This window comes from Rhinopithecus bieti, unplaced genomic scaffold (genome assembly GCF_001698545.2).
Source record: "Rhinopithecus bieti isolate Rb0 unplaced genomic scaffold, ASM169854v2 scaffold_2244, whole genome shotgun sequence".
NCBI classification, from domain to species: domain Eukaryota; kingdom Metazoa; phylum Chordata; class Mammalia; order Primates; family Cercopithecidae; genus Rhinopithecus; species Rhinopithecus bieti.
The window spans coordinates 476,597-491,907 of record NW_016803661.1 but is presented as its reverse complement, the minus strand read 5'-3'; the positions used below and the strand labels follow the sequence as shown (position 1 = coordinate 491,907).

At 36.2% G+C, this 15,311-nt stretch overlaps 2 protein-coding genes across 2 annotated transcripts in view; one reads left to right on the top strand and one right to left on the bottom strand.

Moving 5' to 3' along the window:
- Positions 1-9,140: 9,140 nt before the first annotated feature.
- The window catches only part of DACH1 (dachshund family transcription factor 1), a 458,628-nt gene continuing 452,457 nt past the window's right edge, over positions 9,141-15,311 (bottom strand). Inside the window, exon 11 of the mRNA XM_017895769.1 lies at positions 9,141-11,863. Coding sequence (XP_017751258.1) covers positions 11,826-11,863 — 38 coding nt within the window. The 3' untranslated portion in view covers positions 9,141-11,825. The remainder of the gene's footprint in view (positions 11,864-15,311) is intronic.
- On the top strand, positions 14,376-15,305 carry LOC108544575 (UPF0561 protein C2orf68-like). The gene is made up of 2 exons (XM_017895781.1): positions 14,376-14,607; positions 14,696-15,305. The coding sequence occupies exons 1-2, from the start codon at positions 14,426-14,428 to the stop codon at positions 15,078-15,080; spliced, it is 567 nt and encodes a 188-aa protein (XP_017751270.1). The 5' UTR covers positions 14,376-14,425; the 3' UTR covers positions 15,081-15,305.

The following is a 15,311-nucleotide window of genomic DNA, read 5'->3' as shown; positions in this document are numbered from 1 at the left end:
CCTCCCAAAGTGCTGGGATTACAGGCTTGAGTCACCGCGCCCGGCCCCAACGAGATTTCTAAAAAATGAAAATATAATAATATTGAATATTCTCTGTAGTGTTAAATGGCAAACTATAAAAATCTGAAGAGATATTTAGCAGATTGAAAGAGAGATCAGAAGAAAATTACATAGAAGAAAGTACAGTTGAAGATATAGTATATATAAGTTTAAGAAACTTGGAAGTTAACGTAGAAATGCCTCATACAGAACTACATTGGGATTCCAGAAAGTTGCAAACCTTATGAAAAATAGACGCAGGCATCACTTGAGGAAATAATGTCTTAGAATTTTCTAAATTAAAGAAAAGCATCTCTTCAACTATTTGGGAAGCCCAGTGGTTTCCAAATATAATAAATAAAAATAAGTTCACACCTATACAAATTATTTTCAGACTGCAAAACACCAAAGACAAATAAAAGTTATTAAAAGAATCCAGAGAGAAAAGACAAATTGCCTACAAAGAACAATATTTAAACTATACTTTTGTAACACCAGTTGGTGCCGGAAGCCAGCAAGAAGAACATATAAATTGTTAAGAGAAAAATTACTGGCAACATCCAATTGAATATTAAGCAAAACTATTTTTTGTCCAAGAAGAGGGGAAAAATAAAGCTATTTTAAGACTACCGAAAAGTAAAGAATATTATGCAATTCCGTTAAGGAAATAAATGTTTGAACCTAATCTTCAGAAACAAAAAAAATGACACAAGAAGTCAGAGATAAAATAAGGAATATAAACAATAATAATAATATAAACACAAAATGACCAACCGCCAGCAATAGTAAATTCTTGTAGGGAAAAAATGAAAATTAGAAATAAAAGAGCATCAAAAATATCAGGAAAGGAAATAGAATGAAGACATTTCAAGAACATTGTATTTTTTGGAAAAAATAAATATATGGAAATATTGTACCCTTTGCTATGTTAAGAAAACTACTTAAAAACTCAAGAATAACTACTAATGAAATAGAAATAGAGTGTGAAAATAGACTGTGTGATTTCCAAACTGTTATGGGAAGAAAAAAACCGAATGAGGAATCACAGCCTTTAAAAACTGAATAAATAAAACGAAATCCCAGAAAACTAGAATAAATAAAAATAATTACAGTGGTAGAAATAAAACAAACTTACTGAATCCTCTAGAAAGAGATCTTCAGTGTGAATTTTTAAAATCAACTATATTTAACTGTATGTAATATGAAACTATATCAGTCTTACTTTCTGCAGAAGTTCCACAATTAAGACTCTTTAAATAAACAGCTGGGGGCTTTTGTTTTTTTGTTTTGAGACAGGGTTTCACTTTGTGACCCAGGCTGGAGTGCAGTGGCATAATCTCTGCTCACTGCAACCTCTGCTGCCTGGGCTCAAAGATCCTCCCACCTCAGCCTCCTGAGTAACTGGGGTCACAGTCTTGTTACATCATACCGGAGTAATTTTTGTATTTTTTGTAGAGATGGGGTTTTGCCATGTTGCCCAGGCTGGTCAGGAACTCCTGGACTCAAGCTACCTGCCCACTTTGGCCACCCAAAGTGCTGTGATTACAGGTGTGAGTCACGGTGCCTGGACAAAATCGTGGTTTTTAAGGTCTCAAGCAGTTAAAAAAGTATAAGCTAAGGCTGGAACATTTTCTTGAGCTCCAAGCAAGCAAATACTCAACAATTAATGAAGACCCATAGAAAGGACACAAAATCCAGCTTGAAGGAGTTCCTGCTGGCCAAATTTGGGTCATTTTAATATAAAAATAATGTTAAATAATATTATAATGTATCAAATATATTTTTAAAATAATTCACAGCTGCTTACATATTCTGGGAGAAAGGAGAGGGGAGAGAAAGCAAATAGGGCAAAATATTAACAATTGGTGACCTTAGATAAAGGGTGTGAGTCTTTCACATTATCTACGGCTTTGAAATAATTCATGACAAAACATGCCTGCGCATTAACTACAAGATCATGCCCAACCTACTTTGCAAAATAGTACTGTTACATAAATGCGTATTTTAAAATAACAAACATTTTGATGTCTTGCAGATTCTGTGCTGGTTTCTGTTCATGACTGCTTTAAATATTTATCTTAGCAAGTAATAATGCCATATGATCTCATTTGTTAAAGTTCTGCCCTTCCATTGTGACAATACTAAAACAAAACAAAACAAAATTAACTGAGATTGAAAAAACAAAACAAAATAAAACAAAAACAACCAGGGAAGTCACTTCTTTTTCTGGTGTTGGCAAAGAGAATAGCACTGTTCCTCCCACATCCTTTTTTACAACTAAGAACTCTGAACAAAAAAACAACAAACAAGCATAGAGAGGGTCTCTGAAAGGTGGAAAGAATGTGGACTGCCTCAGGGCCTCAAGTCTTAAGAATGATACTGAAGTGACTTCCCTGGGTTTCCTTATTGCCTCCCATGTTATCTCACAGACCTGCAGAAGTCTCCAAGCAAGAGCTGCAAAGAGACCCAAACATAAAATTCTCTAAGGTCAGTCTTTTTCCTTACTCTAAGGACCAGTTAAATGATGGGTGGACAAAACAACCTCTTTGGCCATACACGACCAACTGCAGCCAAGCACCAATGGAAAAGTCACTCCCCACAGCCAACTACACTCCATATTTAGTGGGGCAAGTGAAAAGCTGATCTTCCACCCAATACCACCCACCACCCTCAACACCACTTCCCCATCTGTATAAGCAGGAGGTAGGCTGTGATCCCACTGTTAACAACCAGGTGGGAGCTAATCTTCCTTCCCTCTTCTGGCTGGGGCTGGTTGAGCCTCCACCCCCACCTGCTGGTAGCAATGAAACTTAATGAGGCAGTGCAAGGCAAGGCTAGCTACCACTTAGATTCATCACCCACCCCAATCCTGTCATTGGGGTACAGTGTGGGTATTCACCTTGCATCAAGTAAGCAGAAAGGTGGTGTGAGCTTCTCTCCCTCCCGTGCCTTGTGTCAATGGGCAGAGAGAAGAACTGAGCTTCTGCCTGACCTAGGTCACTCATATGTTGTTGATGGAAATGTGAAACAGTACAGCCCCTCTGGAAAAGAGTATGATGGTTTCTCATGGAAGTAAACATGCAATCACCATATGGCACAGCAATTACATTCTTGGAGTGAAGAAATAAAAACTGATACAAAAAAGATGTACGTAAATATAAGTAGAGCTTTATTCATAAAAGTCACAAACTGAAAACAACCCACATGTCCTTCAAAAGACAAATGGTTAAACAAAATGTGGTACATTCATGCCATGGAATAATACCCAGCAATAAAAAAGGAATGAACTACTGAAAAGTCAATAACTTGTATGGATCTTAAGAGCACTGAACTGTGTAAAAGAAAGTCAGTCTCAAAAGGTGTCTGACTGTATGACTCCATGTAGACAACATTCTTATGAAGATGAACTGTAGAGATGGAAAACAGATTAGGCATTTGCCAGTGTTCAGGCAAATAGGGAAAAAGTTGATGGCTGTAGCTGTAAAACTATAATAGTAGGAACCCTTGTGATGGAACTGTTCTGTGTCTTGACTGTGGTGATGGTCACATGAATCTACACACTTGATAAAATATATATCTAAACACACACATATACACAAATTAGTGCATGTAAAACAGGTGATATCTTGTTGGTAGATGATATCAATGTGAATTTCCCAATTGTAATACTGTACTATATTTATGCAATAGTTCACCTGGAGGGTAAATGAGGGAAGAATTCATGGGATGTCTCTGTGTTATTTGTTATAACTGCTTATAATATACAATTATCTGAAAACATTTAAAAATATTTTTAAATGAATAAATAAATAAGATTGATACCACATCCCAAGGCAAGATGCAAGATCATCATCAGAATTTGCAAATAGATATTTAGAAACTAATACTGTGTCCTTTATTTTTCTACCCCCTCCAGATAGTAAAACAAGTTTAAGAGGTGAGATAAAGAATCAGAGGTTATAAGATGATTGTTGATGAGGGCTGAGGGTCTCTTTGGGTTCAAGTTCCTTCAAACACCTAGAGGATGAGAAAAATAACCGTCTTTCGTCTAAAGTCTAGAGAAGAGATCTCAATGGGACCACTTAAAGAACCCAATTTGTCCCCTAGAGGTTGATGGACACAGAGGACCAGTGTCTGTTTAATGTTTGAATTTTAATGTAGCAATATGTGTCTGGTTTGTTGCTCTGACAAAGGTAGTCAGAGCATTTTCTGCATTATGGGGAGTGCTTCAACATTCCCAGTGTCTGTCAAAGTAATAATGCTGGAGTATTTACTGTAGATGCATGTGGCATAGACTCAAGAATAAACAGAAGATAGCGAGGCCTAATAGTGAATGCTCAGCAGATAAAAGAGGAGTGCTAGGTGACCCATCAAAATGGAAGTGCATCTAGCTTCATCAAGGCAACTGCAGGTGAAAGATTCCCCAGGAATGGGGGGTGTCCCCCAATCACAGTCAGCTTTTAATAAATACAAAATCTGAATGTTAAGTTATTGTTTCTGTTAGTCAATTAAGAATTTTCAGATAAGTGTGGTGGCTCACACTTGCAATCCCAGCGCTCTGGGAGGGTGAGGCAGGCAGATGGCTTGAGTCCAGAAGTTTCAGACTCGCCTGGGCAACTTAGTGAAACCCTGTCTCTACAAAAAATTACAAAAATTAGCTGGGAATGGTGATGTGGGCCTGTAGTTCCAGCTACTCTGGAGGCTGAGGAGGAAGGATCACCAGAGCTGGGGAGGTCAAGGCCACTGTATGTTGTGATGGCACCACTGCACCCCAGCCTAGGCGACAGAGTAAGACCCTGTCTCAGGGGTGAAAAAATTATCTGCACCTTTCTCTCCTTTCTCCTCTAAAAATACATTGTGCTGTTACACCATATACCCATTTGTTCTTTGATCATTTTCTCTGGTCTTGCCCGGCCTTGTTCTATACTGCAGGGACCTTCATTTCCCAAGATATCTTGACCATGATTATCACTATTATTTTGGCTCTGATATGGACCTATTGTCTTCCTGTAGTCGGATGTGGTTGGGGGGGTACATGGGTAAAACATATATTAAAATCATAAAATATATTAATGGAAGGAGCCATAAACCATTCAGCATACATGAACCCAGGCACATGATAGCCAAAGGAATTTACCTGAAAAATCCAACTCAATGTGATTCTCTTTTTCTTTATAAATTCCACAAGGTGAGTTAGTAAGAAAAGGGCTGACAGTCTTCTCCCAGCTCCCATACTCATGGTAGAAATTAACAATGGGATTTTTTAAATTAATAACTTTTTTTTTTTTTTGAGACAGAGTCTCTCTGTCACCCAGGATGGAGTGCAGTGGCGTGATCTCGGCTCACTGCAACCTTTGCCTCCTGGGTTCAAGCAATTCTCTGCCTCAGCCTCCCAATTACCCACCATGCCAGGGTAATTTTTGTATTTTTAGTAGAGGCGGGGGTTCACCATGTTGGCCAGGCTGGTCTTGAACTCCTGACCTCATGATACATCTGCCTCAGCCTCTCAAAGTGCTGGGATTACAGGCGTGAGCCACTGCGCCTGGCCAAATTAATAACTTTCAATAGCTAAATAGTTACCATTTAAGTCCTTGCTCGTTTTTTAAAATAGAAGTTTAAAAAAAATATACATCGGGGCCTATCATGGGAGGTGGTGGAGGGGAGGGATTGCATTGGGAGTTATACCTTGATATAAATGACGACATTGATGGGTGCTGACGAGTTGATTGGGTGCACCACACCAACATGGCACAAGTATACATATGTAACAAACCTGCACGTATGGCACATGTACCCTAGAACTTAAAGTATAATAAAAAATTATATATATATATATATATATCAACAAAAGTGACTACACAAAATAAAGAGGCAATAGGGATAATGCACGGTGATGGAGATTTATCAACCGATTTGTGGTCATCTGTTGCCTTATATAGTAGACAAAGTTTGTCACACAATTAGCATTGATGGAAGAGCAACCAAAATACATAAGAGAGAACTAGAGACTACTAACAAAGTAACTTAAGAGTCTGGATCAACTCTCCAAAATATTTACTGTTTCTCTGCAAGCTAACTTCACTATAGCATAGAATTCTATTTTGATTAATCTATGGTGTTTTTGAGTGTGTATATTAATAGAGCATTTTTAGTGGTTGCTGTAGATACCTCATGATATTTGCAGAATTTACCACAGTTTACTTGAATTGACTGATATTTTGTCAGTGTGAGCTATGTATGGAAACATCACCTAATTTCACCCAACTTTACACTCCCTCATTAATATAATTGTCTTAAATATTTACCCTTTCTACATTGAGAACCACACCAGACTATGTCATAACTTTTGCTTCCACAAACCTGTAGACTCTCTGAGAAGGGCTTAGGGCAGCTTCTCAGATGCTAATCCTAGGCATGAAAAACCAAGGATTCTCCCCAAATGGGATGAACTGAGAAGAATGTTTAGGACATTCAGAGGCAAGGTGAATCAATGACTGAGATAGAATGTTTACCTCCATGCGCAGTTGGCACTGGGGTCAGATTTATCAATAACTTTATTTAGAAAAAAATCATTGCATTCCTCCTATTGCAAATTTATATTTAATTCACAATTAAGTTCACAATGCCAAAATTACATTTCAAAAATATTTAATTGATTTACAGAACTATTAGTTGGCATTAGTAGTGTGAGTGCACAGATCACATTGCACACTTATCCCCAGCTATTTCTCTGCCCCACAGCAGGACCTCCACTAATTGTTTTCTATAATGTGATGATATTTGCCACCCTCCCAGACAGTGGTCTGCAAACTTAGCTGCTTGCTAGAATCACCTGAAGAACTTAAAAATCCTGATGCCCTAGCCTCAACCCCAGAGATTCAAATTTAATTAGACACAATAATTTCTAAAATTCCCTAAACTCATCTAAGGTACTGCCAAGGTACCTTACTGGCATGTGCTCTGACCCGAGGCAATCAGAACTCTCAGGGAATCTGACTTAGGACAAGACAGAGAGAAGGATTTTTTCATTCCTGTGGGCTGGGTCTTATGCTCTTGAATAATAGAAGAGTCAAGTGAGGAACAAGAGAAGCAAGTGTGTCTGCAATGAGAGGAGAAAGAAACAGAGTCACTGAAAGGAGCAGAAAAGTGAAGGCAAAAGAAGGTCCTTGGTCCCTGGTCCCTGGGGTCTGACTGCGTTGTTGTCTTGGGGTCCATGTGTACCTTTCTTTCTTTATAACAAATTTTATTTGCTCTTTAATCTTGCAGAAGTTTGTTTTTATTATATCCCACCAGAAGAATCCTAACTGATCAAATTGTTCAGCTCAAAATCTTCAGCTCATTAATCTCTAAATGTAAATGATGCTGCCACTACAAATGTCACCCATTACCTAAATCACTCAGTTGGCATTTAGGAACTTATGCTTTGTGTTCTTTGAATTGTTTTAAGCAGTTAGTCACTCTATATACTGATGCTGAGAGATAAAGTTTAAATACTGTATATCTATATGCAATAGCCTAAATGTATCAGGAACTTTTGTTTGTTGATAACTTTTTTTTGTTTTGTTTTGTAATTAAACAAGCTACTTACCTTAAAATAACATTTGTGATCATTGGTAAGAATTATGTGATTGAAATAAATGAGCAAACATGACAAAAATAATAGGATGTTTTACATAGGGGAAAATATATCTTTCCTTTTTCTCAATTCCTAACCAATTGCCTGACTCCCAAATCACCTCTGTTCTTTAGAAGGTTAAAGTATAAAATGGATCACTAGATTGTTACCACCTAGTGGAAAGTTGTCTATGGCAATACCCTTTTAATACCAGTTCTATTTCCACTAGAGAGTGAAAAAAAAAAATGCTCAATGAATCTTATTTTCCTGAAGGTAAGATTCCTTATTCCAACAAAATTATAAGCTTTCAACTTCAGTCATTACAACGTCTAGTGCAATGCTTTGTGTAGAATGGAGGCTTTATTCATGAATCTGCTTAAATGAATAAATGACGATGTTTGGCTTTTATATACAAGTCATATAGCAAAGATAAATGTTACCACCAAGCCTGCACACAAGGAAAAGATATTTTTGCAAGGCAATTTACAACAGCTTTTTGATTCTATTAACATCTGCATTTCCCATATTTTAAAAATGCAATCCATATAACTTATATTTATAAGATATTCTCCTCTAGTAATAAATAGGTTTGTGAACATTATAAATTTGCTAGTCTCAACGAAAACACGTGGGGCAAACCTAAATTCTCACTGAGTTTCACTAACATCCGGAGACTGCATGATGTTCTAGTGCTCGTCTTACTGACATAAACATATGATGACAGAAGACAAAAATGTGCTTATAATGGTCACATAAACATTTTTGGTTTTATTAAGGAAAAAATCATAATTTAATATAATGTTTCAAGAATTCATTAAAATCATGCCTTTAGACAGAAAAATTCATTTTCCATTCTCTTGGGAATGTTTAGAATATTCACAAAGATAGCAACCCGAGATTTCCTCAAACACTGCACTTTTGATTGATTAAAATGTTTATATATTATTAAAGGATATTGTAATTTCAAACTTTCTAAAGGCATTTTTTTCCGATGATAGAGATCAAAAGCAAAACACTGAGTTAGAGTTACAAATCTCCACTCATAGATATGGGAATAATATATTTTGTTCCATCAACGTGTCTACTTTACATTATTCAGCACAAAGCTTTGTGAAATAAGAATCATGGGAATATAAGAATATAAAGAAAAAAGGTACAAATAACAGCTTCATAAACTGAGAAATGTACATAAATAAATCATGTATATGTGGGCAGTTTGCTTAGCTGGCAAGAAACAAAATATGGAAAATCTGCTTGTTAAACAATAACTACAGAGTGTGCTTTTATGATGTTTTTCACCACAGTAATTCATATTAGAGATAGAAGCAGTTGCATGTTAAATAAAATCATTGAGCATTGTTCCCCTTGCATTGCAAAGAGCTGACTTATGTTGTTTTTAGATGCCTCCCATTAGAAAGTAAATATTCCTTCAATGCTATGCATTTCACAAAATTTAATAAAGGCGAACTGTAAATAAAGTCACAGGGAGATTTCAGACAGTTTTATTAGGAGATTGTTGAAAAGAAAAAGAAAATTAAATACAATAACAGTAAACGTGGTTCTCACATTGAAACCAGGCTCAAATAACTAGGCTACCATAGAAAAATTTCCAATTCTTGCATTATGATGTAAAACAGATTTTGTACAGATTTTGTACAACAAAATTCGTAATAACCTTTTATCATTTTTAGAAAACTTTAAATATATAGATAAAAATAGACAATTTTCATAGGTCCTACATGAAGATGAGTATGTTCTGTTCCAAGGGCTTGCATAGAGCGCAAATGTGGTTATAATATAGAACAACTAGACATTAATACTTTTAGGATTACAAAAGCATGGAAACCATAAAATGGGCACATTTTACTTGTTTATGCCAAAACACAAATTTCCAAACCAACCTGTATAACTAAAATAGGGAAAAAATTAAGTTACAGACTTACAATAACATTTCATGAATTGTAATATTTACAACATGTTAGTAAGAGTCTCTCTTAACATACAGCTGATAGCTTTTTTCTTTAATCCTTGCTAAAATTTCCTTTTATTTCAAATCAAACACTAAAGCATTTTCAAAGGTCTTCAAAGTATGTATTTTAAAACTATTTAATCCACGCAACAGGTGACTCTATGCCAGGAGCAGAGCAATGGTTGATTCTACTACATATGTAAGTTGTAGGCTTTTAAAAAAATCTTTCAAAAAATGTATGATGCAAAAGCTTGACACAAGTCCATTCAATTTTAAGTGTTGTAACCCTTTAAAGACTGCATATAGGGGGAAAAAATACATAGAACTAGGAAAATAATCTCTTGTGCTCAAACAACAAAAGGTGGTTATGGAAGAACTATGCTTAGAAAACCAAGTTTCTACAAAGCATTTACTAACAATACTTTAAATAAAAATAATGCTCCCTTTGTAAGCAAGCTAAAATAGGAACTATACATATAACCTTTTTACGGTATCAAAAAAATGAACTTAGCTCGTTAATAGTGAGCTACACAAAAGAATTATGTTCCAGTATTGCAAGGATGACCTAAAAGGTATAGAAGCGTAATGCTAGAATATCTATAATGTTAATTTTTTTAATCAAGTAATTAATACCCAATCAGAACTATATTTAAACATTTTAAGCTAGTTTTCTTAGACATTGAAGATTTTGCTGTTTTGTGGTAATAAATAATGTTACAATCATAAAATTATAAGATGACAGAAAAATCATAAAATGTATAGTGACTGTACTGATTCATATCAGTCTTTAAAGGTGTAATACCAGATATGCAAAAAACAAAGAGAAGGTAACTTTAGCGTGTGATAAGCACTGTTTGCCGCTTTACTTCCAGTTATCTGCACAGAAGTGAAAATACATACTGTAACTTTCAAAAAGACAGTGAAAATAACACATAGCCACCCTTCCCTCTGACAAGGGTGGGAAGCACAGCACATTTTAACTTTATCACTCAGCGCTACATGGTATTGGACTGGTACATCAAGGTTTGTTAGGTTTTGTTTTCAGCAACATTAACATAATATGACATTAACATATAAAAATATTTCTGGTGTTTTGATTTGCTCTTCAGCCACAATCCATTCCCAATAGTGCAGCTTGGGGCACTAGCTAGGGTTCAATATACAAATAAAAGTGGCTGACACAGAGTCCTGATGTCACCAGATGCTTAAGATCTCATTCATTAATACTGTGACTCCAGACAAATATTTACATGCCTGCATGCGTTAAAACCAGAAAGACGTCTTTCTGACCAACAGGGTGACAAAACATATTTTCTAAAATTTTCATTTTCCTAAACTCTAGTATACTACTGCATACATAATACCTTCCTTGTGTGTTTTATGTTTATATACTGTACATATGACCAACAGTTTGAATAAGAAGCAACATTATTATCTTTAAGTCTATATACCACTACCAGTTTGGAATGAAAACATGTTACAGTTATATTTTTTTTTTTATTTTTAAGAACAAAAGACCTTCAGCAAAATCTTTTGGCTTATATTCAACGCTTCTTTTCAGATATGCAAAATGTTATTTCATTGGGTTGTTGTCAACATCCATTTGTTGGTCTTTTGGAAAGTATGTGAAAAAAAAAATTCTTCAGGAGAAAACCCACAATTAGAGTTTGAAATTGAATGTAACAGAATATCACTCTTGTATTTTTTTTTTTCAAGAATCCTCTATGTCCCCTACAAGTTCTTTCCAAGTGTTCTTGCTGGTTTCTGGAGGACATAATTCTGTAAGTCTGGGTAACCACTGCTACAAGAGTCTTTTGATGTGCTCAGATACAGAATTTTCAGAAGAGGAAAATGGTTCATTCCATTAGAAAAAAAAAAAAAAAAAAAAACAAAGCTAGGTCTTATTCAGACTTGCCTTTAACTCTGTATACAATTGTCCAGCAGCAAGTTGTAGTAATTAACTGTAAGAACTTTGATACTTGTACATTTACAAACATTCTCAGGTCTCTGGTATGAACCACAGGTGAAAATCAATGGAGGAAACTTTTTTTTTCTGTAGAATACTTAAACTTTTAAAGAACATTAATACACAAAATGCAGGAAGTTCCCTTAAAAGGACTTTATTTTTTCTGAACTTTCCCATGACGAATGTCTGACAGCAAAGTTCTTTTCCGTAACATGTATTTCTTCAACAGGAAAGATTCAGTACATGACAGTAGTTTTCAAATACAGTCTTCCATCTAGAAATGAACAGTAAAAAATTAATTAATGACATAGCATTTGGTGTACAAATGTGCATGTAAAAGTGATGTAACTTGATATAAAATTTGAAGTTTTTATTAGATCTTTACTTGGTTAAGAAGTAACATTTTTTCACATCTTCTCAAAGTTAATTTCATAATTACACGGAGTTTATGTGGCTGAAAAGAATACAGCATTTCTACTTCTCATAAATATATATTTGTTATTTTGATATCAGTTTCAGAGCACTCAGAAAATAGCTAAGAGTATGTGTGTGTATTTTACTGATATGCAAAGTTAGTTGATTTCTGTTGAATAACAATTACTTCCTTCAAGCTTGCAGAACCAAATTTTCTCTGAATGCACTCAGGTGTATCTCCATCAGGAAAGACTGAACTCCCATCTTACTCTTTAGCAGTGTTGTTAAATATACCATGTAATGTAACTATTGTGCACATTCGTTGCTATTTATATGAAAGCCACCTAGGTTATTTCATCACTGTCAATGAACTATAGCCTTTACCCCTTGAAGTGAGATTAATCCAACAATTAAATATTAAAATGTAAACACTGTATACTACTCAACTTTTACTAATGAGCAAACACACAGTTGTGTGAAAAAGAAAAGGAAATCAAATCTTGGAGACATCGAATAAATCCATTTGAATGAAGCACAAATAAGAAATAGGAAATTAAAAATCCAAACCAAAAATAAAACAATACCAAACATAAGCCTATTTCTCAAATATTTAATACACTCTAATCTGTCCACTTGCTGGTGTGGCCTAAACTTTGTATATATTTGTCTAATGTATGTCTGAAATTCAAATTTTAATATGTACAGTAGAAGGGAGAAAAATCAGAAAAGGAAAGTTTTCTGAGCTTTGAAAAGTGCATATTGCCATGTAAGTGTTTGCAAAATGTCTGGTAGCTTGAAGAATTAAAATGTAAGAAAACATAAAGAACCTATAGTACATTCAGGAAATAAAAAAGATTGTCTAAATATTTGTGGACCTCACCTTCAACTTTCATACAACTACTTTTATACAATTCTATATAGTGGATATAGTAAGTTGCAAGGAACTTAATATCAGCAACATTAAACCATTTTGCACTTCATAGAAATATTGGTAAGCCCAAATTATACGTTCCTCTCATTTTTTTCTATTTTTTATAATCCTTCCTTTTTAAAAAATATTTTAAATTTTTGTGGGTAAATATTAGGTACATGTATTATATTTATGGGGTGTATTACATATTTAGATACAGGCATACATGCATAATAATCACATCTGGGCAAATGGGGTGTCTATCACCTCAAACATTTATCCACTATGTTACAAACAATCCACTTTCTTTCAGTTATTTTAAAATGTACAATCAAATTACTGTTAACTATAGTCTCTTTGTTGTGCTATCAAATGTTAGATTTTATTCATTCATCCTATTTTTTTGAACCCATTAACCATCCCTGCTCCCTCCCCATTCTCCCCACTAACCTTCCCAGTCTCTGGCAACCATCATTCTACGCTCTCTCTCCACAAATTTAATGGTTTTAACTTTTAGCTCCCACAAACAAAGTGAGAACATACAAAGTTTGTCTTTCTGTGCTTGGCTTATTTCACTTAGCATAATGACCTCCAGTTTCATCCATGTTGCTGTAAATGACAGGCTCTCATTCTTTTTATGGCTGAGTAGTACTCCATTGTGTATGGGTACACCATTTTCTTTATTCATTCATCTGCTGATGGACAATTAGGTTGCTTCCAAATCTTGGCTATTGTGAATAATGCTGCAATAAACATCTTAATAAACATTTGTAGCATTGAAATACCACCTCCAAGATGTCATGAAACTCTGTTTTGCTCAATGATATATCCCAAGCATAGAGTAAACAGTAGTCCTCCCTTATCTGTGGGGTATATGCCCAGACTGCCAGTGGATGCCTGAAACCATGGATAATAGTACCAAACCCTATGTATACTATGTATTTTTTTGTATATATACATACCTACAATAAAGCTTAATTTATAAATTAGGCACAGTAAGAGATTAACAATTGTAGATAATAATTATGCAATTATAGATACATGGATAATAGAATAATTGTAACAATATACTCTAATATAAGTTATATAAATGTAGCCTTTCGTTCTCTCAAAATACTGTAACATTTTCAAACTATTGTTGACAATGGGTAACTGAGACTATGGGAAGATAAACTATAGATGAGGAGGGACTACTGTAAGTTTAGTAAATATGTGTTAAATGAATGCATTAATCAGATATAGGTCTTTAGAAAGATATAGATTCATATGGTTTACATAAAGTAGATATTGAATTAAACATATTATATATTATTATATGTAATGATATATAATATTATAAATGTAAATATAAAAACGTATTATATCATGAACATCCCAAATCCACAATTTTCCCTCCCAGAGGCAGGGATGTCCATGAGAGTAGCCTCAGACTGGCTAAATGCTAATAAGTTGTGTCAAAATATCAGTTGCCTCTCTTAAAATTAATCTAGTTCAACTTTAAGAATAATAATAATGGGGACATCTGTGGGAGGGTGGCTGTTGTTGGGGCCGTCGAGGCGGCGGCGACTCTGCGCCCCCCGGCTCCGGATGGAGGCGGGGCCGCATCCCCGGCCGGGACACTGCTGCAAGCCTGGCGGGCGGCTGGACATGAACCATGGCTTCGTGCACCATATACGACGGAACCAGATCGCTCGGTACCGCCCCGCCCTGCGCTGTCGCCGCCACTCCTGGCCTGTCCTGGCCTGGCCCGACAGTCCCTGACTCCCGCTCGGCTCCCCGCAGGGACGACTATGACAAGAAGGTAAAGCAGGCGGCCAAGGAGAAGGTGAGGAGGCGGCACACGCCCGCGCCGACGCGGCCCCGCAAGCCAGACCTGCAGGTGTACCTGCCGCGACACCGAGATATCTCTGCCCACCCACGCAACCCAGACTATGAGGAGTCCGGTGAAAGCAGCAGCTCTGAGCTGGAGCCTTCTGGCCATCAGCTCTTCCGCTTAGAATACGAGGCAGACAGTGGAGAGGTCACATCAGTTATCGTGTATCAGGGCGATGACCCAGGAAAGGTGACTGAGGAGGTGTCGGCACACACGCCTCTGGATCCACCCGTGCGAGAAACCCTCAAGTTGCGTATCCAGAAAGAGATTGCAAAGCGCCAGAGCCGACACTGACCATGTTGAAGGCGTTCTCTCCAGGCTGGATTCGCTGCACTCGGAAGAATTCTGCCCAGGAAATTTAGTGTGGGGGTACCAGGACCAGTTTGTCTGATCTTGAGACCCCCAGAGCTGTTGCATCCATAGGGTGTTGCAGGACTACACCTGGCCTGCCTTGCAGTCATTCTTTCTTATATGTTGACCCATTTACCCAGCCTGATATTCTGGAATTTTTTTTTTTTTTTTTTT